General features: G+C 36.4%; 1 protein-coding gene across 1 annotated transcript in view; it reads right to left on the bottom strand.

The window, feature by feature from the left end:
• PLEKHA7 (pleckstrin homology domain containing, family A member 7) overlaps nt 1–27,165 on the bottom strand; it is a 93,644-nt gene extending 66,479 nt beyond the window's left edge. Inside the window, exon 1 of the mRNA XM_009892021.1 lies at nt 27,095–27,165. Within this exon, the coding sequence (XP_009890323.1) occupies nt 27,095–27,165 (71 nt within the window). The remainder of the gene's footprint in view (nt 1–27,094) is intronic.
• Between the last annotated feature and the right edge of the window lie 743 nt (nt 27,166–27,908).

The raw sequence follows: 27,908 nt of genomic DNA, 5'->3' as shown, positions 1-27,908 counted from the left end.
TGACATTTCCAAATAATCACAGAAATTTGCTTCGGCATCTATAGAATGGAAAATGCTAATATATATATAACACTACTAGCTAAGTTTCATACAACCAAACAAAAGAAAATAACATTAATATTTTAAGAATCTCAACATTGTATTGAACAGTTCTGATATCTAAAACTTTTCTGCTTTTAGCACTCATTATTTTACTCAACACAGAAGCCCAAGAAAATTGTTTTGAAAGTGAACTATTCTGGTGTGTGTATTTTTTTTGTGAATTTTCTTAATTAAACATAAACCAATGAACTAATTCTGCAGAAAGAAGGTAATTATTTTCAGTCATCTAGTGTCTGCTCCCCAATCCCAAAACCCACCACTATGTAATCAAAGCACGTCAAGTCACAATATAACCTATAGCAATGGGTTAATAACAATTTACATTATTGGCATAAATTATGCTGGGTTTAGTCTATTGAATGCCTAAGTATGTGAACCAAACATAAATCAAATTTAAGAAAACTCTCATATAATCACATTCTGTGTTTAATTTCTTGAACTAACACGCTGCATTATCAGAAGGTAAAAATTAGAGAATAAAATACTAAAATAAAATAACAATCAGACAGCTGTGAGAAGAGTGGCATTGAAAACAACCCAGCCACAGAAGAAATATTTGCATTTTCTTAGCGTCACTAAGTAGATACATCAACAGTGCCCAAACAGCCAGCTCAGAAAAGGTCCACAGTAGACAGAGGTGATGACAATATGAAGATCTAGTGGCTAAGGAAAATAGCACAAGGCATGTAGAAAGAAATACATTTCCATTCTTACAGTCTCAAAAATAGCTTTAGCTAGCAAACACATTTTTTAAAGTGCTTTGTTAGTTTCCTATCAAGTGGTTCAGAGGTTTCATTTATATCAGCAAACATCAATATCCATTCTCAGATAGCATGCAGTCATTTGGAGACAGCATGCATCTTCAAAATCAGCTCTGGATTAGACTCTGTGTGAAACCACATTGTCCGATTGGGAAAGACGAAAACTTCTTCCTTAAACACATGAAGAGTGCAATTATTTTTCAATATAACTGGAAGGATGAAGCAACTACCACTTTTCACAATAAGCCTGGAAGTCAACAGCCAAATAGAACAGCCAAAATATCAACAGTCAAAACATGAAATCAAGCTCCTTAACTTTGGTTCAGGGAGCAAGGCTGCAGCAAAACCCCCCCAAAAGACAGTTCTTAGTACATCACTATATATAGTGAAGCTATCGGCTACATTCCTCCTGCACCACTTGAGCAGCACGTTATGGACACTTTCTCTGGTTCTCATCCCATAGCTGCACGGTACTAAAGCCCCCATCAGAGCACTCCATTCTCACCAATGTGAAGCTGGTGCAGATAACACCTCCAAGAGTACAACGGCACTGCTCTGCTGCTGCTTTATCGCCAGGGCTTTCACAGCCCATACGGCTCCACCACAAAGCTCACATAGCTGAATATCAGAGAAATAAGCCCTTAAATAAGACCTCAGACAGAGGATCTACAGTATTACCCACCTCTCACCTTTGTAATGCAAGGTCTAGTTCTCGGCCATCTCCCTGAACTGGCCAATGACCTGGGAGGACAGTCCCGTGCTGGTTCACTTTCTGACCTCCAACCACCACCAGTGTTTGCTGCCGTCAGTAACACGACCAGAGCAGAACACAAGCACCACTCGGGGAGCGCTCCAGTTTGCACATCTCGCTGCTCGGCTGGCTTTTCTCGGTCAGCCGACGCACAGGCAAGGGCGACGCTGAAGCGAGATAATCTGGCAGCAGGCAAGCTCTCACGTTGCTGATGAGACCTGGGGTGAGGACGGAGAGTGCTGGCAGGATTAGAGATTGAAAGAAATTCCAAAAACTTTTTCAGATCCTGCATTAACTCCTTTCGATGCTGAGCAAGTCTCTATCAAGCATGTGACTGAAACTTGGCAGCTATGAAGGTGAAGTAACTTCACATGAAATTATATTTGTTCTTTAGGTAATTATTTAACAATACATAGAATGACAGAATGCCTTTGAAAAAATGTGCATGTTCAACTTAAAAAAAAAAAAGTAATCTCTTGAAAATATAGGTATTAAATAGTTCTTCACTATTCAGAGAATTAAAAGGTTTTTTTCCCCGTCAGACATAGCAAGATCAAAAATAAAGTGCTCCAAAGCACGAGTGAGCAGAGCCAGACTAAGAGCTAGGCACTCCAGATAAGTTCAGACCTGCACTAGAGTAAAAATGGTTTTATTCAATGCTAACTTTTAAAACGCAAAACTCCAAATGCAACTTGGTGAATACTGTATGCATATACACTTGACCAAGAGGATTACAAGCAGCACAGTACCTTTTCATGCTTTCAGTCCTTCAGTTGCATTTACTAATTATAAAACGCTTAAATATATATATTAAAATGCTTTTTAAAAACGCTTATATATATATATAATCTAGCAATTTAGTTATTTGCAAAAGAAGATTCAGTTGGTTTGAGATTTTTTTTGCGTGTTTTTGTTTTGGTTGTGGTTCACGTATTGACTATTCTGTACAATTAAACCACCATCAGACATCAACATTGCGAGGATTTTCTCAAGAACTCTTGGGATCTTCCTCTCCTCTCCAAAACTATATTTGACATTACAGCAATAGAAACCAAAGCTATGATTTCTCCTTGTCCTTTCTCCTTGTCCTTGGACAGTGTGCCACACTATGTTAAAAATTTTAAGCTTTAACTTCATAAAACGTACTTCAGTTTATTTGCTTTTCACTTGGTACAACTGGAAAAAGAGCAGTTAATGTATTTTAAAGCATCCTATCTGCTTTTCTACATAGTTACAAAGAGTCAAATTTTATTTGCTTTTCACTTGGTACAACTGTAAAATACATTAACTGCTCTTTTTCAAGCATCCTATCTGCTTTTCTAAGTAGTTAGAAAGAGTCAAACAATTTGTCTACACAGCTGCTCACTTGGTCTCTCATTCCTCCACATGAATTCTGCGTGCTCATGAAAAAGCTGTAGCTTATAGCAATAACCTCCCCAAAAGGGGAAAGAACTCCAGACCTGTTGTTTGGGAGCTGGTTAGCTGCGACTACCACATTCACCTTCTCTGTGACTATCTGATTACAGGAAATCAAAACTTCCAAATAGGAAACAGGTCCTCTTAGAGAACAGCAAATAATTGGGCAAATCCTTTATTACTTCTTCCTGATGACTTGTTATGTTCTGCATATAGGAACTTAATTTCAGATTAATTTCCATTTTAATTTCTCACAATCAGCTGTTGGAATTAATCAAGGTCATGAATCATTACTCTGAACATTTGCTGCCCATACTTATTTAATTCTAATAAAGTGACCAATAAATGACACTTACTCCTAAAACACACCTTAATAGACATTACAATTACACTATTTAAAAAAAATTGTAAAACTGTAAGAAGCACAGAAACGAGTACAACTTCAGAGTGACTGATTTTTGCTGAATAAGTCATCACTGACTCACAGTGATTCTGCTTCAAGGTTAAATTCATCAGCTTTGCATTATAAAGTTAAAACAATTCGAATTCTTGCGTGATGACATTTTCAGTTATTTTGGATACTTGGAAACGTGTCTTTACAGAGAGATGAGGTTCTCCCACAAGAAAAGACAAAGAAGTGTCTAAATTTGTAAAACTGGAAGTGCAGTAAGTTTTTATGCATCATTAACAGAAAGAAGAACTTAATGTTTTTGGCTCTACTACATTGATCTTAGCTCTGAAGCAGATTTCTCGTATGACCTTGTCGAGTAATCCTATTTTTGTAAAATAACCATTTTATTAACATTTAAGAATTTCAAAATGGAGAAAAGGTGCCTACCACTTTAGAGTCTTAACCTCGTTTGCAGCTTTCAGGGTGCTACTGCAGTACATACAAGCAAAAACATTCATTGTTTTTCAATAGTAGAAAGGACTACCTCAACCTTCCCAAAGAATTCCAGCAAACCTGGGAGGTGAGAACAGGTTGGAATTTCTGAATCTAGTGAAACATTGCCGTCTTCCAAGTTTAATTGCTTACAGATTTACAAAAAATCTCTTCCAATGCATAGAAGTTTGTTCTCTAAAATATTTATACCCAACATAAAATCATCTTTATTCTGAAGTCGACATTTTGGTTACATAAATTTTTCTTTTCACTTCAAGTGCTTAGTGTATGGATGTGGGAAGAAGGTGCCTTTTTTACTCGTGTACTTTTTCCCAGCTGTGAGGTAATACACTAAAACAGGATCCAATTCCATATAAACATAATAAAGCCTGATGCATTACAATACCCAGAAAGCAAGTTTAGCAAAATTATTTGTCAAGATTAAATTGCCAGTGCAGTTCTTCAAAACTGAACCAATCAATACCATCTCAAAATTTGCATCTCCAAACGTAAAACTTAAAAACTGCACAGAAACATCAAGTTCAGCCTAACACGCCCTAGAATATGTTTGCTTTTGTGGTATTACATACTGTCATCTTATTACTGTTCTTTGGAAACAATCTAAGAATCTTAATCTGAAGTAGTGATGCTAATACAATAGATTAAATCTGAGAAGTGATGAGTGGCAATATTCATTCATCTCAAAGTATATTTAGTGTACTTTACATTACATTACACTGTAATGCAAACTACTGTCAAATCAGAATAGGAGGAGGGAAAATGCCCTGCTTCTGAATAAGAAGATGCTGTCTAGGATAAGTAAGATAAATTAGTTATTGGTATCTCGTATGACGCAGACTTTGTTTTATATCCACAGTATTCTGGGACTTTCATGTTATACACCATGACCTTAAGTGTTAATACCTTGGAATTTAACTGTTCTCAGACAGCTTACAAATTCTGCAAATACCATGTGCATATTCTACATTCTTCTGATGCGACCAGGTTGCAGAGTAAGACACTATACTTAAGACATTAAGAAAAAGCAGCTCAAGCTTTTTTGGCACCTTGAAATGTCTGGCCCTACATACCTTACATACCTACATGCCTGTTTTCTTTCTCAAGTATTTTTGTTGACGTGAATGTAAATTTTACCTGCATGAGAACTAGAAAACAGACACAAAAGCTATTTCATTGATGCATCAGAAAAGGCCAATTGAAAATTACTGTGGGAAGAAAAAAACTCACTGGAGTTCTACTTGGAAACAGTTATATTGTAGGGACAGAAAGCAGAAGGTCTAAATATTATTGTTTTAAATAATGTAATCTAAAGAAAATAAACAATGTAATTGATTGAAGTTCCCACAGTAATGTTTCTGATTAGACAGCATGCCCTACAGGGGAAGAAAACAATAATAAGAAAGGGGAAAAAAAAAACATTAAAAAAAAAACAAACAAAAAACTCAAATGCCACCACACATTCCTATTTCCACAAAGAAACTGAACAGAACTTACTTTCTAACAGGTATTTTACCAAAAATGGATTTCCAATAATTTAAATACAGCTATTACACTACTAGTTCTTATCAGTAATGGTATTAAGAGTACTTCCCTTCAACTGAGGGAACCCAAAATCTGCATGGCAGAACACAGCCTAACTATCCAGCTGCAACAGCAGAGCCACTCACTGTACAGCAGAGATCAGTCAGGTGCTGTGAATTGTGACACCACCTCCCTGCATTTTATATTGAAGAGTCAGTGGAGGAAACAAAACAAAACAAAAAAATAACCTTAACAGCAGGACCAAGAATCATGTTATGTTTCTTAATAGTCTTGCCCAGAAGTTTATCAGATGAAAGAAAAAAAGACAGGTGTACCATTTTTATTAAGTGGTCTTACCCTACCCACAAAATCACAGATGTAAGGAGGGTGGTCCCATTTTAAAGATATTTCATGCTACAATTAAGAACATATTCTTAAGAGGAGAAAATAAAATCCATATACATGACATGTAACAACATCAACTATTTTTGGAAGCAATGAATCTTCATCTAATGCTAAGTGGCATGTATGAAAGACATGTACAAGATGCCAATTTTCTAACTGCTTACCAACAGAAGAGAGAAAACTTTAAAGATTTCTTTCATGGAATCATTAATAAGCGAACCAACGAGTAAATACAAGGAAATAACTGAACTTTTTCAAGGACTGTCCTTCAAGTTGCATTAATAGTTTACACAACCTCATTACATGCTTGTAGAATTGCTATGTCCATGTATTTGGTAGAATAGATAAAGAGGGAGCTTAAAATATCAGAAGTATATATTCTCACCTTATGTAATTATTAAAAAGTTATTGTAGACCACAAACTACCTCAATCCATAAGATAATTATATCATTACATGGTTCCAGCACCACTGCAGCTCCACAATCCACGAGCGTATCAATAAGCTAGAGGCCACACATTCCATTACTCTTCATCTGGATTCTATTAAAATTGCATTCAGTTAAAATAATGGGATGCATATATAGGAAGTAATGTCACTACAGTGTAAATATCACAGAATGGTGATGAATAGAATGGTTTGGGTTAGAAGAGACCCTAAAGATCATCCAGCTCCAACCCCTCTGTCATGGGCAGGGACACCTCCCACTAGACCACGTCGCTCAAAGCCCCATCCAACCTGGCCTTGAACACTTCCAGGGATGGGGCCTCCCCAGCTTCTCTGGGCAACCTGTTCCAGTGTCTCACCACCTTCACAGTAAAGAATTTTTTCCTAAAAGCTAATGTAAATCTACCCTCTTTCAATTTAAAACTGTCACCCCTCATCCTGTCACTACACTCCCTGATAAAGAGTCCTTCCTCATCTTTCCTGTAGACCCCTTTAAGTACTGAAAGGCTGCTATAAGGTCTCCCTGGAGATCTGTTCTCCAGGCTGAACAACCCCAAATCTCTCAGCCTGCCCTCCTCTGGACCCACTCAAGTGGGTCCACGTCCTTCTTATGTTGGGGGCTCCAGAGCTGCACATAGTACTCCAGGTGGGGTCTCACCAGAACACAGTAGAGCGGGAGAATCAGCTCCCTCGACCTCCTGGTCACAATTTGCCCACTGAAATTTCACAGTTCATTTAAAATGTATTTTGACCAGTGTTCACTTAACATTGATAAGAATATGTGCAGAAATCTATGACAAATGTATTCGAGATTGCTCAAGATTTCCTATACTTGATAAAAGTATCCAAGCATCACACATAGTTCATAAACTAGGTATTACACAAATTCTTCTCAGAACATATTTCAAGGCAGCTAGAGATTTTACATTTTATCTGCTCTTTATGTTACGCTATTTTGCAGTGGGAACAGTTGAGTAAAGAAGCACAAGTGAGGATGCAAGAGCAATGAGGAACACTACATGCAAGGAGTCAGGGGAACGATGTGTACAGGGCTGCAAAATGCCGAATGCCCACGACAAAATGAATTCTGTGCAGTTGCCACTGAGGAAGAAAAAAGGGGTTCATAAGAGCTCTGGTTCTATTACAGCAAAATTATCATGAGAGCTCAGAAACCAACTGCTACCTAAAACCACCATACCAGGGACTGGACTAGCAAGAAACTGTATGTCCTTCAATAGGCAATCAATGCAATACACACAGCCAAGGTCACTGGTTTTTCACAGGACTTTCCCTTAGGCAAACCAAATTCCAGCAACTAAAGGAAGTCATATAAGCACTACAGGGATTTTCCTTCCTTCCTAATCCTCTTCAACTGAGATGTTCTCTTCTGTTCCTTGAGCTCCCAATTGTTCCCTGGGGCTGGAAGTACAGGTAATTCCAGCTCTCCGAAGAAATATCCTGTCCTCTCCTAACACAATAACTACAGTATAACCATATTATAATCAAATTATAACCATCTATGTTATATTCATATATAATTATACAACTTTTACAATCAAGATCACTATATATTCATAAATTCAAGAATTAAAACCAAAGTATTAACTGACCTATGAGATTCCAAATAGAGCAGACTTTTTAAAATGCAGATACTCAGAATGCTGAATGTGGGGCATTAGCAGCAGCAGTTGTTTCTACAAATGAAATCTCAGTGGTATCAATTAGCAGATTTCTCAGGAAATAATTAAAATTCAGTCTTCACAACACCGCCTCTACTGCAACTTCCATAATACAATAAACTCTTAGAAAACTTTTAATTTTTAATTTTCTCAGAGCCTGTATTTACAGTATTACTTTGTAAATTAGAAGCTTCAGGCACTCATTTCTCCAAATATTATACCAATGCTGCACATGTATGGCTCCAGGCTCTCCCCACCCCCAATCTCTCTAAACTGTTCACATCTAAGCAAGATTTTCACTTTACACTACCTCCAGTCCAACCAGCCTGCCACGCCACTGTGGTCACTACAGAAGTCCTGTATTAGAAGGAGACAGACAGACTGCAGAGACATATTTTATCTTCCAAGAACCAGCTGAAGTTCAAGACATATCCATCTCAACCCTTCTTAACAATGTCTTCCACTAACTTTCCACCCTCTTCATTCATGGAAAACTATTAGGCATTTGCAACAAGCTGGCACCAAAATGTACAGAGAGAAACAGAATGTGAGCCCTTGAATTACAGAATAACAGTGCTCTGGCACACTTTGTTTGACTTACTCTGTTTTCTTCATCTCTATCAGGGATACCATTTTAGATATTGAGCTATTTTCATTCACAAACATTTCTCTTGTCACTGAAAGATCAGAATGACCAAAGAGGGGAAATGGTACTACAGCATTTCAGTATTTCCACTGTAGAGTTTCCAAGAACAAATTTTACCATCTAATACCTCTAAAAAGCATGAATAAAATTTATTACAACTACACCCATACAAGTTACTTAAACATCCTCAAAAACCTGAATTATAGTAGGTAACACTTCCCGATCATAAATTAAGAATTACTACAATGCAGGCAGCAAAGTACAGATAGAACTTGTAAGACGCGAAATTTTCTTGGCTTCTGTATGGCTTTGTCTATCTACTATTTTGTAGTTAAATGTCTAATCACATTATTTTAACTGCCAAGAAGCAGATTTCCTACAGAGGACTAAGAAAGGAAGTAGGGTTATAGGCCCTCGTTAGCATTATCCAATGTGAAATATGGTTATTTTACACAAAAGGCAAAGATCATATCATTTGCTGATTGGATCACAAAACAGCATTGCTTCTTATTGCATATATTCACCACATTAAAAGAAAATTTGTTTTGAAACACTTTCATTTCTTTTTATTTAAATGACAATCCTCTGTGTACATTCTCTACTTCTCTGTATCCAAAACCAGAATCACACATTATATTTTCTCTGTACATTATTTGAATTAAATGCCTAGAAATGACTCATCAGACTAAAAACTCTCCTAATGTGAACTAATTATAACAAGCACTATGACTATAGTAGCAGAAGCAATTTTGATAGTAAGAAAATAAAACGCACATGTACAAAATACGTTCTTAACTACTGAGTTGATAAAGTTATGAGGCAGAAGCAAACAGAAAAATACTTTGAACATCCTTAGTTCACTTATTCCTTGGCCAGTGAAACCAAAACCTGTCATGGTTTACCAAGCACAGAATGACAGTTCCAATCTAAGGGAAAATCCGACAAAATTTGGTCAAATTCCCAGTTATGGAGAAAATGTCATTGCATAGTCTCAATAGAGTCCTCCACAAACACAGTAGTCCTTCAGCTCTCCAACTGTTCCAGTCAGAGCCTGCAGAAATAAGGCTAATGAAGTTCCCTGAACTACTATATGGTCAAAACCAAAAATTAAAATTATTCCCTTTTGCTGTTGCTTTTCACTAAGAACAAAAATAAAACAAACAAATATATGTTTACTTATATATTCACTCGTACTTTTAAAATACATATATACACACACACGTGTGTGCACACACATGGGCATGCTTGAGGTTTTCATTTTGAGGCTCTAGACACATCATAGTTAGGCAGATTTCCCAAAGATCAAAATTCTTAAAATTCACAAAAGTGATCTTTCGCATATTTAGGAACTGCATGTAGATTTTGACTATAATGTGCTCATGTAATTAATTACAATGCCTTTAGAATGAAGGTATCAAAGCACACAAATCTAAAGAGCACTATAAAGGATGGAATGAAGCCATTAAAATCCAGGAAACACCTTCAATTCTGCTTATTATCAGAAAGCTGATATACCAGTAAGCTACTATAAATTAATTCATGTTTACCAGTGGTAAGAAGAACACAAACTCAGGCAGCCAGGTTAACACACCATAATGATCTTAAGGAATCCTTATTCCCTGAGCATTCAAAGAGATCTTGAACTAAACTGATGTCAATATATTACACACATTTAAAGCAAAGGCTAAATTTAAAATATTTTTCCTAAACAACTCTCAGAACTTAAGAAAATATCTTAGATTTGAAGAAAAACAGGTATGTGGTAACAAGGATGCATATAACTGGATTACTGTTGCACATGGTGTTTTGAAACAAACACACACTTTAGTGCAGTACTATCCAATGCAAATCACACTTTACAAACACCCTTATACCTTGTAAATCTCACTTCCCTCATCATTCTTAGAATCATGAATTGATAGGGACAAAAGCACTGTGGAGACTGTAAAATCAAGAACACGGAACTTCCCCTGCTAAGTGTGTAACTTCCACTATTCAGAAATGTGATTCAAAGCAACTTTTTTGGCTCGGAAAAGTGAGTATAACTCTAAACTGACTTTTCCAATACAGTCTTCCAAAAATGAATTTATAAAACTTTTGTACTTGTAAGAAAATCTTTGTAATGCAATTGTATTCTTCACAAATAATGCACTAAAATTTATTGCCTGAAACACGTTACAAATCATCAAAAGGCAGTAAAATACATTTTTTATACAGACTGTACATGCATGCCCACAACATGCATCTTCCAGGATAAAATGGATACACATCCCTGCTGTAAAAAGAAAGTGTTAGAGAACAGTGGATCTGCAGGGCACTACAAATTCTAACCAACTGTATCAGCCAATAGTTCCTGTGAATTTGGCCCTTCTCATCAGAGCAGGGCAAGAAAAAGCAATTAGCAGTGATATTTCACACGGCTCTTAAAAAGAACCTTCATAAACAAAGTCACCTAGACAGTATTTCTTTATACAAAAACATCAGGCTAAAAAAAGACGTTTTGAAAGCCCAGTAAAGAAATCCTATTTCATCCTGAAATCCTTTCTGAAACATTGTAAATGTTCATAATGGAGCTCTCAGTAGCAATTACTCACTTTGAAGCTGTCACTCAACTGTCACCATGCCAACAACAAAAACCTTTTCACGCCTAGAGAAGACAATAGGAATTTTAATTACTGCCATTCATTCTGCTGACAGTTTGAGCGAAACAAAATTCTACTCTCTAAAAAAATACAAATACCAATTTAAGATTTCAAGAATAATACGATTTTCCCCCTCAAATCTCCTGCTTTTTAGAATGTTCTTCCCCATGTTTAAATGTCGCATTTGCTATTTACTAAATACTTTGCCAAATATGAATTTTAGGATGGCTGGCAGAATCCTTTTCATGTCGCTGCAGAATAAGTTTTGTAAGTCACCTTTTTTTTAGGAAATCTGAAATGTTTATCAGGGACTGACTTGTCTGAGTGAGTATCACCACAGATTGGTTAACTGCAAAAGACTGGAGGCAAAGCTCTGGGCAAAGCATCTCATGTCTTTTCCAATTGCTCCCAACAGATTTTAGTCTTGGCGAAAAATAAAGACAATTCTTAGTGCTGTTTCAAAAAAAAAAAAAAACCAACAAAAAAAACCCCACACCATCACGTTTTGGATCCTGCAGATTCTTAAACATAACCCCCTGGCTTGACAGGGCTATTCATTAGTCATGGTGTGCATAAACAATCCTGGATATTAGAAAACGTTTTCAGTTCCCTGATAAAAATACACAAGAGGATAAAAAGAGGAGCACTTGGTGGTAATTCTTCCCCCGCTACCACAAAACACCAACTACAGGAGTTATTTTGTATAACCACATAGCAATGTTTTTCTCTAACAAGCTGGCATACGGATACATCTTGATAGTCTCATAATTTGCCATTATTTGTAGCTGTTCATGTAGTGTAGTCTGTCATCAGACAATAATATTCAAAGTACAGGTTAGATCATGGAACAAAGGGGAAAAAAAATTAAAAATTTACTTCTTGGCCTAAACACACCATGACATGTCCTATCAGGAAATGTAAAAAATAAGAAACTCATATGATGCTAGGATACATAAATGAAGATAAAAATGCAAAATGGCAGAAAAACTAGCATTTACAAAGGTTTCAGAAAAATCACTTTGTATAGAAATTGTGTAATATACAAATAACAGATACTAATCAATTGGAAATGTAGTTAGATTGCGCAGGCAAAAAAAAAATAATTACTGTTTCTTTTGATATTAAGGGCATTTGTTTACACCACAAGAAAAAAACGAAACTGGACCACTAGGCATGTAAATTTAGATTATGCAAATAAATTAATACAGAATATATGCTATCCTAATCAGTAAAGTGTTAGCATTCTTCCGTGTTTTTTTAAACATGCATACTTATTTGAAGTAACAGTTGCATTCATACAGGTTCTTAAGTACTCACAGACGCCAAAAAGCCATTCTATTATACACTGATATGTACATTTACAGAGAGAGAAATGTGCATAATCTTCACAGAATACGTGAATAGGTGACATTTTCAACCCCTTGCTTGAACAAATGAAACAAGTAAACAACAACAGTCATTTACAAAAAAAAAACCACCCACAAAAAACAACCAACAACAAAAAAAAACACAACAAAAAAAGATGAAGAGTAAGGCACAAGAAATGAGAAAGAATTCAAATTCTCCAGGACATGGAGCCTAGATGATCATCTTAAGCACAGACTACAGCCAACATGATGAACTGCAATACAAAGACCAAAACAAAGCAACAGAAGAAAAGCACCAAGGAACAAAAGAAGTTGCTTATTCTGATATTACAGGATGTCCTAAACAGGAAATATGGATTCAATCTAGAAAAGCACATCTGGTGAAAGAGTTCTAAACCAAATATTCAAGAAGGCCACTTGGAAAGCATCAACACTGAAAAGTTTCAAGTTCAACGTGGAGAACAAAAACACATGTTCAGTAGAGTGAGAAAGGATAAGGTTTTACTGATCAGTAAGACCGTCACGTCACTGAGAAGGCAGTGTTACATGGAGAATCATGAATCAATTATTGATCTCTTGAAAGTAAAAGAGATGATCGGAAACTCAAAATTTTGAGACGAAGCATGAAATTGAGCAGTTGAGGAACCAAACATGCAGTTTCACTAATACCATAGTTAGCGAGCAAGCCTGATCAAAAGTACTGAAAGCGCACCACTGAAGCAAAGTACTTCACAACTATTGCGGAAGCCTCAAATCTGTCTAGAGATAACATCCCAAGAACTTTTTTGCAGGAAGTGACCTAAACCACCAAGTCATTAAAAGAACACGGATGGAAAAAAAGAACAGTATATATTAAATAGTCCACTGCTGTTAGATATAGTACGTAAAAAAATTTCCCAGCTCAGTATTTAATTTCCTAGCTGAATGGTTTGGTTTGTTAGTATTTCTAAATCAAGGGCATCATTTCTATTGTCATCCAGAATTCATTAGGGCATTCAATCAAGTGGCAAAGGACAAAAAGTAGAGTTGACTATTCTCAGAAAGTATGTACATATTTTTATACAAAAAAAGAAGTGTTCTTCTATTAAGAATTAGCATTGAATTACTTATTATTGCAAGGGCAAGAAGTGGTAGGGAGCCAAAGCCCATTAGTTCTGCATTTTGTTCCAAATCCTGACCACGCAAGGCTGAGTGCTGATTGCCTTTCTAAAATGCACTATTTAATAATGACAAGTTTATTCGTACAACTTACTTAGCAAGTCCTATAGGCAGAATGTTCTAAATCAGCACACACACACACACACACAATCTGGCATGTACACTGATTAGAAAAATCAACTAAATAAAAATCTATAGCATTAATAACCTGTACTTGCTTTGTTTAAACCATCACACTATAGACAATGATCAAAACCTGAAGAGGCTTTATCACCAACACTGATTAAATCAAATTTCCTACAGGGACCAAATGAGTCAGGGGGACTAATGGAATTATTTACATCAGTATCTTGAATCCAGACTGGGTTGGTAAAGACAGTAAATCACTAAGTTACAGTGCCTGAATAGAGGTTTTTATGAAATATAAATGTAATGAATCCTTATCACAAAAGCTCAAGTGATATCAATTGCCAGTATCACTTGAGAAATCCAAGCCTTTTTAAGAAGTGTCAGAACGAGCTATTTGTCTTACAGCTGATCACTCATAGCTGTGCTTATTAGGAAGAAATAGAGAGGTGTGCAACTTACTTGTGTTACGGTATACCTAATCCGCTAAAATGTAGTGGACTTCACTTCAACAATGGATAAGGTTTTCTAGGGCAGCAAAATTAAAAAAAAAATAATAATCAGAAATCAGGATGAACAATCCACATTGTGATAGGGGTTTTCAAATTATATCTTTAGATATAACCATTTAAATGGTAATGAAAATAACAAGGTTTATACATGCATACTTGTATCTCATACCTGTATTTTCCTTTTGGTACTAAAATTTGTTCCTACATTATTTAAAGCTTAACCAGTATCACAAGTCAGGTGAGAAACAAGTGATCTTAGCTCCATGGAGATTTACTATACCTTTAATTAACTGAAAATGAAGCATTCCCGAAAGTCACATCCAAAATAAAGCAATAAACTTTCATCCTGCCAACTACCTAATTATTAGCTTAATCGTTCTGAACATGTTGCTGGCTATCTTTAGCACTTGTGCTTGCACCTTAATCATACACTGTCTACATGAAAGGGAAAAAAAGAATTATTCCATTACTATAGTGTTTGGCTTTACTCTGTTCTGGGAAATAGACCTCATCTATTAGCAATATCTAATTACATTTGTGCTCTACAACACTTTTATGTTCTATTCTTTACATTTTAAAGTTTATTGATAAAATTATAGAGTGATGGAAGCTTGTATCAACTATCAACATGCACTCATATTAAACTAAAAAAAAAAAATAAATAATGAGCCAGTGAGTAATTCCAATTTTATTTGTTGAATTATAAAGTCCTCACATGTGGCAATTCATCAAATCCTATAAATGCTGCAATTTGTACTATGCACAGAAGCATTTAACTTCTGTTGTATCAGAACACTAGTTTTACTAGTTGAAAGGAGCAGTAACTCAGGAACAATAGCTTCCAGATACCAGCAATATTAATCACATTAAGCAGACTATCTACTTGTAGCCCAAGGGCTACTGAAATTATTTCAATCATTATCGCAGTTTCCTGAAAGATCTTAAACATAAAGAACTTCCAAATTCCAAAACATGTCAGGATACATGTTGTACAAGGCAAGTAGCATACTAGGAGCAAAATATAAATATTAGACTTCAAAGGGTGCAAAATTTCAGCATGTGGTACAATTTTAGAGAAAGGAAGTTCCAAGTTTAAATTATAACCACCTCTTTCAAAGTAGCATACAGAAAAATGGCACATCTAATATTCAGAGAAAAAGTTCTTCACCTGTTTACACCACAAAATCATTTGCCTCAATGTGTGCCAGATAGTATGTGTATTCACATGTATTATTTGCTGGCCTCCTTCTCAAGTAAAAGTCCTTTTGCCTCTACATTCATAATAAACCATAGTTAAAAATCTGTTGCTCTTCACTGATCAAATAATAAAAGAAATCCTCAAGGAATTAATCTGCAGATACTCTCAGTAAGGCAGTTCCTAGTGATTACTCAGTGACCACACATGGATTTACTGTCAGATTACATTCCCACATAATTTCACGTACTAGCACCAAAACTCAGCGATCCAAATAGGCAGTAAACAGACTATGCGTTCTTTGAAACATATTTGCAGGGCATTGGTATTTTGCAAAATAAAATTGTGTTACATGTAACAAAAATAAAACAAAATTATTACCATTTTCACTAAAAAAAACAACACCAAAAAAACCAACCACCAAACCCAGATTTAAACTTAAAAAAAGTAGCAGATGAGCAGATTGGATGGGAAGCGCGATGGCAGAGAGATTCAGGATGCTGGGAAACAACCTTCATTTCTTCTTCAAACACCATTTGTGTTATTGCGTCTGCTCTCACTACTTCAGCCACAGTTTTTCCAGAAGAGTGCAAGAGGATGCCCTGCTTAGGCAAAGACCAAATTACCAATCACATCTGACCAAGTTAATAGAACTATAGGATTTTTTGTGAAAATATTAATTGAACTCCATGCAGCAGCATTACAGCTGTCTGATACAAAGACTGCAAAGTCACCTCTGTCCTAGAGGCATCTCCTATTTCTGCTTTCTGCCCTTTCGTTATCACCAAAGAAAATTTCTTCAGCTTCTCTGTATGGGAGAATTCTCCACACAAGAACACAGCCATACGCAGAAATAAGCACATCATGACCTGAGCCCTGTCAAGACAATCCATGAATCCAGAATAAATCAATAGCTGAAAGGAAGCAAGAGATGCCAATTGGAAACAAATGATGATGTTCTAAGCCCAACAGGATGGTTGTAGTACTGAGCACCCACGCTTGTTTGCATAGCTCTGACTTCCAAGTTTTAAAGATACATATTGTCAGGTATCAGAAGGCTGGCAGTAGTATAATGGCCCAGTAAAAGCAACCCTTACATTCAAACTCGTGTCTGCAGATTCCCACTGGACAATTCATGGCATATGAGTACTTTAAAGCAGTTTTTCTTTCCACTGCCCGGAAAGGGAATCTTTCTTTGGGGGGAAAAAAAAAAAAAAAAAAAAAAGAAAAAAATTAAAAATTCAACCATCAGAGTTACATTTCTAAACTTGAACCGCAAAAGCTTGCACAATACATGGTGCCTCCAGCTGGGCTCCAGTGAAGGTTGCCAGTATTTCATCAGATCTCTCTGAAGTATATAAACATTCACGGCTTGGATCCAAGACACATGTCCTAACACTTACAGATCTCCACTTCCAAATTAGTGCACTTACCGATGATCTGCAGATTAACAATGATCCCTCCACCAATAAAGTTCTGGCTAATATTCAAGCTTAATACGTGATGCAATGAGAAGCTGAATAAACTGTCAAGAAAAACGAACAGCACGAGGATATTCACAATGGGAAAAACAACCAATGAAGAGGCAACAGTTTAAAATTACCAGAGCAGAGAACGGATTCATGTATTGGGACACAACTGCTTAACAGAACTAACAAGGCAACAGCATTGCTTCAAAGAACCTAAGCCCAAACACCTATTGGAGTTCCTGACCTGTCCAGTACTGAAGTAGAAAACAATAAATGCTGCAACTTACTACATATCTGTAATGCTTCCAACCTCTAAAATTCCAAGCCTTGATACAAAAACCAGAGATTACGGGAGTATGCTTGTGAGCTTTGATAAACCACACTCTACCCAAGTTTAAGCTGAATCCAGAAAGAGTAGAGAATATTTTAGAAGAATATTTTAATATGCGCTAATATTAGTAAACTGCATAGGAAGCTTCTTTCAAATCACTGCAGTAAGTAGACTATGCAAACTTGTAAGTACAAACATTCAATAGCTTAGTTGTTAAGAAAATTTAGGTTTTAAAACATGGAAAATTATGATGTTTAAGCAACTGAGGTTTTCAGAACAGCTTATGCTTAAAAATAAGGGGCTTATCTTTAGAAGCTTTTAGCATCTGAAATACAGCAAATCATGACCCAGCAGGGTGAGAGTGGGCAGAAAAGGATATATAGAGAAAGCACAATGGAGTGAAATCAAGGCCCACGGTGCATAGCAATAGAAAAGTTTACATTAGCAAATCCACTGCAGATTTGCCTAATGTTTTCAGCACATGGAAATAAGGCAGGCCTGGCAGACAGCAGCAATAAATCCATAAAAGAAAAACATTCTGCAAGTGAAGGAATATAAAAGACTCTTAGCAGGCATTAATAGATCTGTGCTGCTTTTCCTCAATTGGTACAATTCTGAATTGTGAACTGAGATTTTAGCATTACAAGTCAACATAGGCCAAGTACTAAATATTCTGCATTTTATCCATCTATTGTAATACAGTGCACGGAGAAAATAAACTTGCTGTAAGGTGTCCACATGAATAGCCAGAATCGGAACAAAAACTTGATTGCATTTTTCCCCATTCAAAAGCTAGATCAACACTTGCTACTGTTCTTCAGACATCACAGAGCAGCTCGCAAAAGCCGGAGTTAAAACAACTGAATTATCTTGTGGACACACCTGAAAATCATTCTAATTAAAATCCAGTTGACCTGCAAGACAATGAACATACATTTCTCTAATCGATACACACATGCCGGCTTTTCATTAGTGTTAACAATCTACAACAGAGAAACGCTTGTGAACAATGTCTCTGGATCTGTCACATCACCTGGAATGCACTTTCCCTCACATCATGCTAACAGAAGACAAATGCACGAGTAAAAGACTCCACAATTATGGGTAATGCTCCAACTTTGTCTTTTACTTCCCCTTCTGGCAACTTTTAGAGCAATGCAAAAGACAGAACGGCTGTAGGAAAATGAAGGGAAACGCTCTAGCTTTTACCTGAAAGGGGACAGGAGGAGAGGAGGCAAATCAGTAAAAGCCAAAATAGGCTGAGAAAGACAAGACAATTAAGTTTTCAGAACAGTAATAAGCGAATAATTACTCTTACACATCAAGAGTTACAAATTCTGTAAGCCAGGACATATTTCAAGAAATATCTAGAAATCTTACCTAGTCAACAGCACAGAAGCGTAAAATAAATCATTTTAACTATAGCTACATTTGAATAGATTTAAACAAAGGGAGTAACCTGGTAAGAAACCAGAGTGGGGACAGAACTAATGACACGTCTTAAAGCAAGAAATACAGGCTTGAACTTGCTGCAGTTTAACAGGAGAGCCAAGAAACGGATTTTTTAAACAGATGATGTAGTTAAAGCAGTAGGTAAAATGTGGATAACTTACAGGGGAATAGGAGGAGAAGTTCTACAGAGCTGTAAGAAGTTACAATAACCCTGCAGAGAGACAAGGCCTGTAACAGGAGGCTCTGTAAATCCTAAGGGAAAAGGACAGGTCTTCAACACTTCAGGAAAAGGGGCAGCAAAGTGGAGGCACAGTTGGAATTTGGAGAGTAAAAGATACAGCAGAGATGCTGTCTCACTTCAGGTTCTGTAGCACCCTGGCACCCTCCCCACATGAGGTCATAGTCTCAGCCATTACAATCTTCTCCACAGTAATTGTTTGTCTTCAGCAGATGATTATTCCTTACCTAAAGTTATGAGTAAATGAAAACTCCTACAGGAGCTGAAAACCTGATGTAAGTTGTGAAAAGACTGGCACCATCAGCATTATCTGCATTGCAGTCATCTCAGCAGTGCACAGAAGCTTTTACACGTCAACAGGACTGACCGTCTGTTTCAAATAAGTGTCTTTAATTTAAGATGACTCTCCTCAGCGTGTGAGAAAGAAGTAGTCTATTTTTGCAAAAAATCTAAAAATGGAATGTGTTAGTATCCATCTATTAAGTGCTGAAATTTGTGCTCATTTTCTGCAGGAAAACGTCCTTCAAATGAATGGCAGGACTTATGAAACTGGATTAACAACGTCATAAATCATACACCTGCCAAAATAACAGCATAAAAAGTGAGACTAAATATAATCTACATCTTATTTGAATAGCTACTCTCTATATTTAATAATTTTTTATAATTCAAATATCAGCTGACAATTATTCAAATTTAAACATAAATTATATTGGTATAATTTTCCTATAGTTAATTGTTTTAAAAATAACTTTTAAGCTTCTGCAATGTCCTCATTTCTGATTTAATAAGTTTTGAATTTGCATAAAGAAGAAACTTGCAAATTTATACTTTACAAATTTTCTGCCAGTGCTTCAACTTTTTGTCTCCAAACCAAACTGCAACAAATTCCTACTTTGCATTTCTCAGGTTATCAACTAAATGCTGAGCAAACCAGGACCGTTTATAGGACCATCTTTTAAACTGCAGGATTTATTACATGTCAATGTTTCCTTTATATATACTAGAAAGAACGAAATTTCTCTCTAGGCTCAATTTCCAAGACACAAATTAGTTTCCATATTTAATTTCAAACCCAATGTTTTTGAAAACCAATTAAGAGCATAAACTCTCAGTGATAGAGGATGGTTCTTTGACGTACATTTTGCTGCATAATCCAGACCTCTAAACACACCAAGTAAATCTCAGAAAACCTCCAGACACATCCCTGTAAGGATTTTAAAAGTATCCAAGAGGTATCCAGGAAGCCTCAGCTCTAAGAGAAGCAATCGCAGTGTAAATCTAGAGAAGCACTCTACTGAACTAATAATTCATTAACTTAATTCCGTAAGTAGATTAGTCAACTGCTGAGGCAGAAATGGTAATGGAAAGAAGAGAAGAACTGAACAGAATTCTGAAGAACCATCATCATTCAGGAAACCAAGTTAGTGTATACCAGCAGAGCAATTTTGTTTCGGAACACAGACATGCACAAATTCCTCTAAAACAACAGAAATAATGCACAATGTTCCAAATATACAGAAACACACTGCCCTTTCATGCTAAAATCCTCAGAATAATGAAAATACAAAAGATTTTGCATCTGAATCTCTAGTTACACTAGACATTTTCCTTTTTTTTACAATGAAGAATGTTGGAAAACAGCTGTTAAGGAAAAAGTAATACAGAACTAACTTGTTCTAACTGGTTCCGCTGGCCAAATATCAATGTCATTAGAAGAAGAACTACAATTACATTTCTGAGCGTAAGAGCCTGAAATACCAGATATCACAAAATAAACAAAAAGAAACATTCAAAGTTGCAGTTAGAGTTAATTAGAAAAGTAAGTAATCCACATCAGAGCTATTGCTTTGCATCATACACAGTTTATACTTCTGTCTCCTTTTAAGGACACTTAATAGATAATATTATCATAATGCTCACATTTTTCCTCAGTTTCCTCTTTTCTGACAGAATGATTTATAATGAATTGTTGCAATCTGCCACGCATTCATCTGATTACACCCTTACCAGCAAGTGTAACCCGAGCCACACTGGGAATGTGGAAAGAGACCCGAGGAGCCAGAAGGTAAGGTGCGTTAAGCAAGCAGAAGTGACTCACATGCCTAAAGAAGGCAATACCCAACAGAACTCAACATGGGCGAAACTAGAAACCTACCACCAACAACAGTTCCACAAGTGCTCAGTTTTACACTGGGACAGCATCAGGATCCCCGCAGTTTCGCAGTTGGTCCTGTAAATCATGAGGGAGCCACGTGCGGGATTGTGTCGATCTACCAGCCACTCGCACAGAGCTGTGGCTTCTCATTTCCAGTTCAGATATGACAGAATAGGGGAGTTGTTTGTTGGTTGGGTTTTTTTTTTAAAAAAAAGAAGTGAATAAAATTTAGTGAGGAAAAAAGGGGTGGGGAGGGAGAAGTAGGAGATAAGGCAGAGAGAAGAGACTTCCCATACCAGAGGCATTTTGGAAGCAAAGCATTCTTACCCAGCTCCACTTTTCCAAGAAAGCAACTGAGGAAAGTCGCACAGGAACCGCAACACCAGTCCACAAGTTAACCAACATCTCTCACTCACGATTTCGTGCTTGTAACTTCTGGACAAAATTTAGAGATGGTGATCTTGCAACCTGCCTCGTCTTTAACAGTTTTCCTATCATTTTGTCTTCTCAGAGAGCAGGCTCATACTTAAGATTTATTCCCTGCAAGCAAAACTTTTTTCAAGTTCAATCTTGCTTAATGAGTTACTTTTTATTATGTGAAGCTTTTTAATGTGTTGTTTGTTCTGTCAAGCCCAAATAACTGCTGACATTCTAATCATGAGGCCCCTTGGAAAAAAAAAAAAAAAAGGATTTTTTTTGCTTAAAAGCAATCTTTACATTTGCCTGTAAAGCAATTACATAATGTTTAAACCATTTTAATATAAAAATAGCCTGCCCACATTTAAAATATTGTAGAGGATAAAATATACAAAACTCTCTTCTTCAGATTTTGGTCATTCCCTTTCTTACTTAAACCAGAATTTAATATATTCCTTTTTAGACATAAAGGAAATAGCTGGTGATAGCAGCACCAGGTTTCTTCACTAGTTCTTCCCAAGTCCTGAAAAAGGAATTATCCATCTAAAAAGCAGTGACCGATCTCCCTGTCCCAATATGAAAGCTACATTTTATTGCAGGGATATATAAAAACCAAATTCTATGGAGAAACAGCTTCTAAGGCCAGCTTGGATTTAGTACACCATGTTCTTGCATGTATTATGTCAATTTTGTCAAAAACTGTGCCCTCTCCTTTTTCGTCCTCTTCTCCCGCCACGGGAAAGGGAACAGCTCTGAACCAACAAAGAGCAAAGAAATGCAGTAAGTATTTGCTCAACTGATTTAGTTATTGCAAAAAAAATGTAACTATAAATCCCTGTCATACACATACATACTGCGGGAATATTCAGAACAGCAACATTAAATAGTTACCCAGGATTTTGGTTAACACAACCAAACAAGCAAATATTTTAATATATTTTTTGTTATTCTTGATGGCTATTTCCCTGACCTCACTATTTCTCAAAGATTTTAGGTTAGCTAAACTTGTCAGATTATGGTAGAAACTTGTCAGATTATGCTACAAAGAAAACTCAGTAACTGTTGTATTTCTTTAAAAGAACTCACTTTCTCCTAACACTCTACAACATGGAAGTGATAAAGATTTACTCCTCTATCTAAAATACAGCAGTGGTGTTGGGTTTTTTTTTCATTTAAGAAATGGATGCTAATTAAATACCAACATTTGAAGTAGGCAGTGGCTCCCTCAAAGGAAAAGCAGCCGCTTAACACTGCAAGATCTCTTCCCTTTCCACAGTTAAGCACTGCCAGTTTGTTGCTTAGTTTCAATTATAATAGCTTATTTATGATATTGCTATGAGTGGATGAGATCTGCATTACTGCATTTGGAGTCAACTGGACATATGCAATTGACTCATCTTGAACTCACAAAATTACAAGTTTTCACTCTGCCTCCATGGGATAGCTTTTTATTTTTCTTTTTTTTCTTCTTTTCAGCAGACAGAAAAAGTATAATAGCATGCACAATTCCAAGGAAGTCTTAAACAGCAGCCTTTTGTTGTGAACATTGTTTCCATCAACTTCCCTAGATGAAATTCCAGTATTACAAAGGGCTGCAGAAGGTTCTGATATCGGTTAGCCCAAAGGACTATGACAGCCCAGGAAACCCTAAAAACTGTTTCGCTAGTTTGAATGTAACTACTGAAAATTAGAGATCTCTCAACTATGCGGAACACCCATGCCTTGACCTCCCTGCATTTGTGACAGAAACAAGTTTTTTTCTAAAGAGGAATCTTCTTAAAGAAGAATATCACCGTCCACCAGCAGAACTCAACCTACATTACAGAAACACTAGTAATTGCTCCACAGCTGAGACAGGGTTGGGGTTTGTATTATCTCACATTTCTGTGTGAGGAAAAAGATGTAATTCCTCCTACTCAAAATAAGTCCTCCTACTCAAAATTGGTTTTGAATGTGTATTTGAGGCAAACATAAACACAATGCCCATTTTCTAAAATGGCTACAATCTGCTAATATCCCAAGGGAGTTGAAAGCTCTGGCTTCTCGTCAGACATGGCTAGGAGACTAGATCTCTTCCACTTCTCTTTGCCAAAGGAAAACTCCTAAGGCTACCATCTTCTCCTCTAGCAGCCTAACGCAATGAGAAATAGCAAATGTTCTTACAAAAAAGGTCTCTTGCCATACCACCGTAACTGGGAAAAAGTCACGAGCGCAGCCTTTGCAAGCTCTGCCAGAGAAAACTTTGTTCTTAATCTCTACTGATTAAGCTTATGAAAATCGAAGAACTATAAGCATATTTTCAAAGGCTATCCTTTGAACAGACTTCCTTCTACACTATATGGTATATGAAAGAAAACAAACATTACAACATTAAGCAATTGAAAAAAAAAAATCCAAGCTACCTGGCTAATGCCATTCTAGCCATTGTAAGATGGCACAGAGCAGGTTTACTTGCATGCTTTGGCTACCATTTAAAGTTTAGCCACCAATATTAATTTTACTTTTGTTGCTACTTAGCTTAAAGTACAGGAATCACAGATGGTAATATTTTCTTTGAATTTCTGTATTAAATACCAAATCTATAAAAACCCAAAGATGATAAACTACTTGAGGAAGTATTTTCTACAACTAGTATCTAGTTGTAGATCAGATCTCTTATGTTGTGCCATAGAAGAAACAACAAGATGTTTGTTATCAATCCCAACATAAATTCTATTAATCTGTAGATTTTGTCCAAATATGGAAATGCTCCCAAAAAAATTCAATTCTGCATTGCATGGATACCAAAAATGAGTTACAATGTGGCTCAAAAACACAGTCCCCAAGATGAACTCCTGATTTATGCAATTCCATAATTCATAGCCAACCAAGAGATCATGCCACCCTGAGTGACCTAGTTTTGGAGACTGTATCTTAGTCATCTCCAAGATAAACAATGTCCTGAGCAACCTTTAGAAAACCCTAAATGAACAAAATGCTGATTGTACACTCTTCCAGAATAGTCTATCATACTTCGGATCACATTTCCACAAAAATATCATACCTAAACTATTACTCCTTATGTGTAAAAGAAAACACAATCCACTCCAAACACCATGCAGTTCGAATGATAATTCTGATCTCTAGAAAATTAATCTTGCCTACACAAAAGGTAAAGTTTCCTGAAGACACACCTTTTCCGGAACTCCGTTCAAACTTTTGTGCCATCCCAAATGCGAGCCATATTAGATCAAGGTCTCTGCCAACATACAAACTTAGCATAATGTATACTAACCCTCCCCACTCCTTAGAGATCACAAACCATTTATGATAAAGAATAGTCTCACTGTCTATTTATTTTACTGGAAAATGTTCACTCACCAGAATATGACAACTAGAGCAGAATAAAAATCCTAATTCTGTCCTGTCTCTGTAAACTATATTACTCCCCAGCCAGAAATGGATGTATGTTACTATTCTGAAGGAAAATTCTGCACTGAGGATGAGCTCTAAAATGACTGTGGGAATACTAATTTTACATAGTTAGAGCTGTCAAGTTATCAGTGGTTGTACACAACGTAAAGAATTTCTCCTTATAGGTGCCAGAACAAAAACAAGTCACAAAGTTGGTACGACTTAGTGATGAAAGGAAATAAGTCCACCCAATTCTACATACATAAACTAGGATGTAGTGATGTCAGTTGCATACCACAGAAACTAACTACCTTATCCGAAAATTATTAAACACGAGCTTCCCTGCAATGCAGAATAATGATTCAAAAAACATGCAAGAAACAGAGAGGAAAGAATTAAAAAAACTGAAATGCAGTTAAACAACGGGGATCCAAAAGTTCAGGAACTTCAATCTATCTCTCTTCACAACAGAAAGGTGAGGACTTGGAACTCACTGACAAGACCTTCATTCTGTCTAGAAGGTCACAGTGGAAACCAGGAAGATGGGTGGTAGAATCTGGTCATTTTGACGTTAGGGACCAGGAGTGAAAAGCTGTGCATTTGACTAAGCATCTAACATACTTTTGGGAAGAGAAGATTTTTACATCGGCTGCCATTTACTGAATTTCTGTTGTCTTTAATTTCCAGCTCATTCACACCTATTATCAGAAAGAAGGCCAGAAAGAAAGGAGAAAGGCTGCTAGACTTCAGCATCCTCCAAAGTTAGGCCAAAGGACAACAACCACGAGCAATCATTGTGGTTGACCTTTAAATGGCTAACTTTGGTTTCAATAAAACCTTTCTGGTACCTTTGACCAGACAGCCTGGTAGTGCTACAGAGATACAAATACACAAATAAGTGTGGGAATTTATTTCAAAAAACACACCGAAAAGTGGTTAAATGAACACTATGCAGAACCACTTTTGTTTCTATTCACAAGTGACTATCACTGCGGCCTTACAAAATTAACCCATACCACTGTGTATGCTGTAGTTTATGAAGAATATTTGTCAAGTTCATTCTCTGGATATGAACATGTTAATTATTAACTTATTCTCTTATCCTACTCTTCAAACGTGCTATAGAAAGATGAGTAATAGCACAAAACTCCTGTTCCCACTCCAATTTTCCCCTCCCTCTGTTATTGTTGCAGCATGAGAGGCAGGAACTTCAGATTTAGACACAATAAACAAAGATTACATTCCTTTATTAAGGTGTGCCAGAAACCTGAGCTCTTTCAGCCAAAGAAGTATTGTAACACATTCCCTCTAATTATTATGCAATATTACAGTCTTCCAGAGCAGGAACAGTAATTTCATGGTTAGAATGCAACCCATTCACTAGAAAACTGTTATACAGCACTCTCAGAAGAAAGGATTTTTAATAAAACAGAACTGTTAAGTCAAAAAAATAAACCAATAAGAAGCCTGTATGATTAAACACGATCACAACGCTAGCATTTATCTCCTTTCCACACGTGCACATTTTTTGTGAATTGTCTTAAAAGCATAATGACAGTAAGCACTTTTTTTTTTTATTTACCTTACGCAATTTTGCATGAAAAGACTTCAAATTACTCACGTTTCTAGAAATTTGTATAATTTCCATTTCTCAACACCATACATATCTGGCTCCTAATGAATGACTGAAAGATCTGAATACATAACTCACTTTAAAAATCTCCAGGTTTACAACTTGTTTTTTCCAGTCAGAGAAAGTCTCAAAATATTTAGTATGTTTAGAAATTAAAAATATCTGCTTTACATAAGTGCAAACCTAATTATAAAATCAGGCACAAAGCACTGTGAAACTGTATGTTTTTCGGCTTCTTAATTCTCCTATTTCATAAATTTTTTCAGAGAACAAAGAAATGGAAACAAAACAAAAAAAATCTGTTAACACAAGCATCATGCTAAAGCTCTATATGCAAGTGCATTAAGAGATAAAACTTAAAACACGATATACCTGCATGACACCTGGTAGAATGGATATCCCGGTAGAGGAACAGAGTTTGAAAATCCAGACTGACTCGACATTGCCTTCAGGTATTGTATCCACTTAAAACGCTTCTATATTCCATATGTTAATTCCTTACCAAAAAAAAAATAAAAAATGTATGTATGTATCCACCTATACATTTGCTCAAAGCTAACTAAAAGGAAACCAAGCACATATTTGAAGGTCTTGAAGATTCTGCCTGCATTTCAAACTGCTTCCTCAGTAGTGAAATTCCTAAAAGCCAACACCCTCATGACATCACGTACTACAAAATCATAAACATGCAATTGTTTCAGTAAAGCAAGGACAGCCCGTCGGTTTTGACTCGACATAAAATCCTGCACTGCATTCTTCTTGAAAACACAGTGCCTTTCAGGCTGGCGAAAGGCAGAGACCTGCTGTCTTAAACAGCAGCCCTGCTTTGGCAGTCAGCCAGCAACCAGCAGAACTTATTGCCAATGCCGCAAATCCCTCCTATCAGCTAATGAAGATCCAGACTGCAGGTGAAACATGGTTTTAGCCCACGACAAGAATTTCCTGGAAAATGCATGAGATCCATGACCTTGAATGTAGTGACAAAAATTTCTTTTAACAATTTCAGTTAAATGTACAATGCATACTATTGTTTTATAAGCAACATCAGATTGCATTGCACGTTACAGTAGTATGAAAAATCATACCGAGTTTTCCTCTGCTAAAAAAGAATCCTATCATGCTGCACTCTCAATTATGGGAAAGCAGGAGGGAAGTATATGAGGTGGAATCTTAAACCACATTATTT

The sequence above is a fragment of the Charadrius vociferus genome, unplaced genomic scaffold (assembly GCF_000708025.1).
Source record: "Charadrius vociferus isolate BGI_N301 unplaced genomic scaffold, ASM70802v2 scaffold179, whole genome shotgun sequence".
Lineage (NCBI taxonomy): Eukaryota > Metazoa > Chordata > Aves > Charadriiformes > Charadriidae > Charadrius > Charadrius vociferus.
The sequence above is the reverse complement of the archived record's forward strand: the minus strand, read 5'-3'. Positions and strand labels throughout refer to the sequence as shown.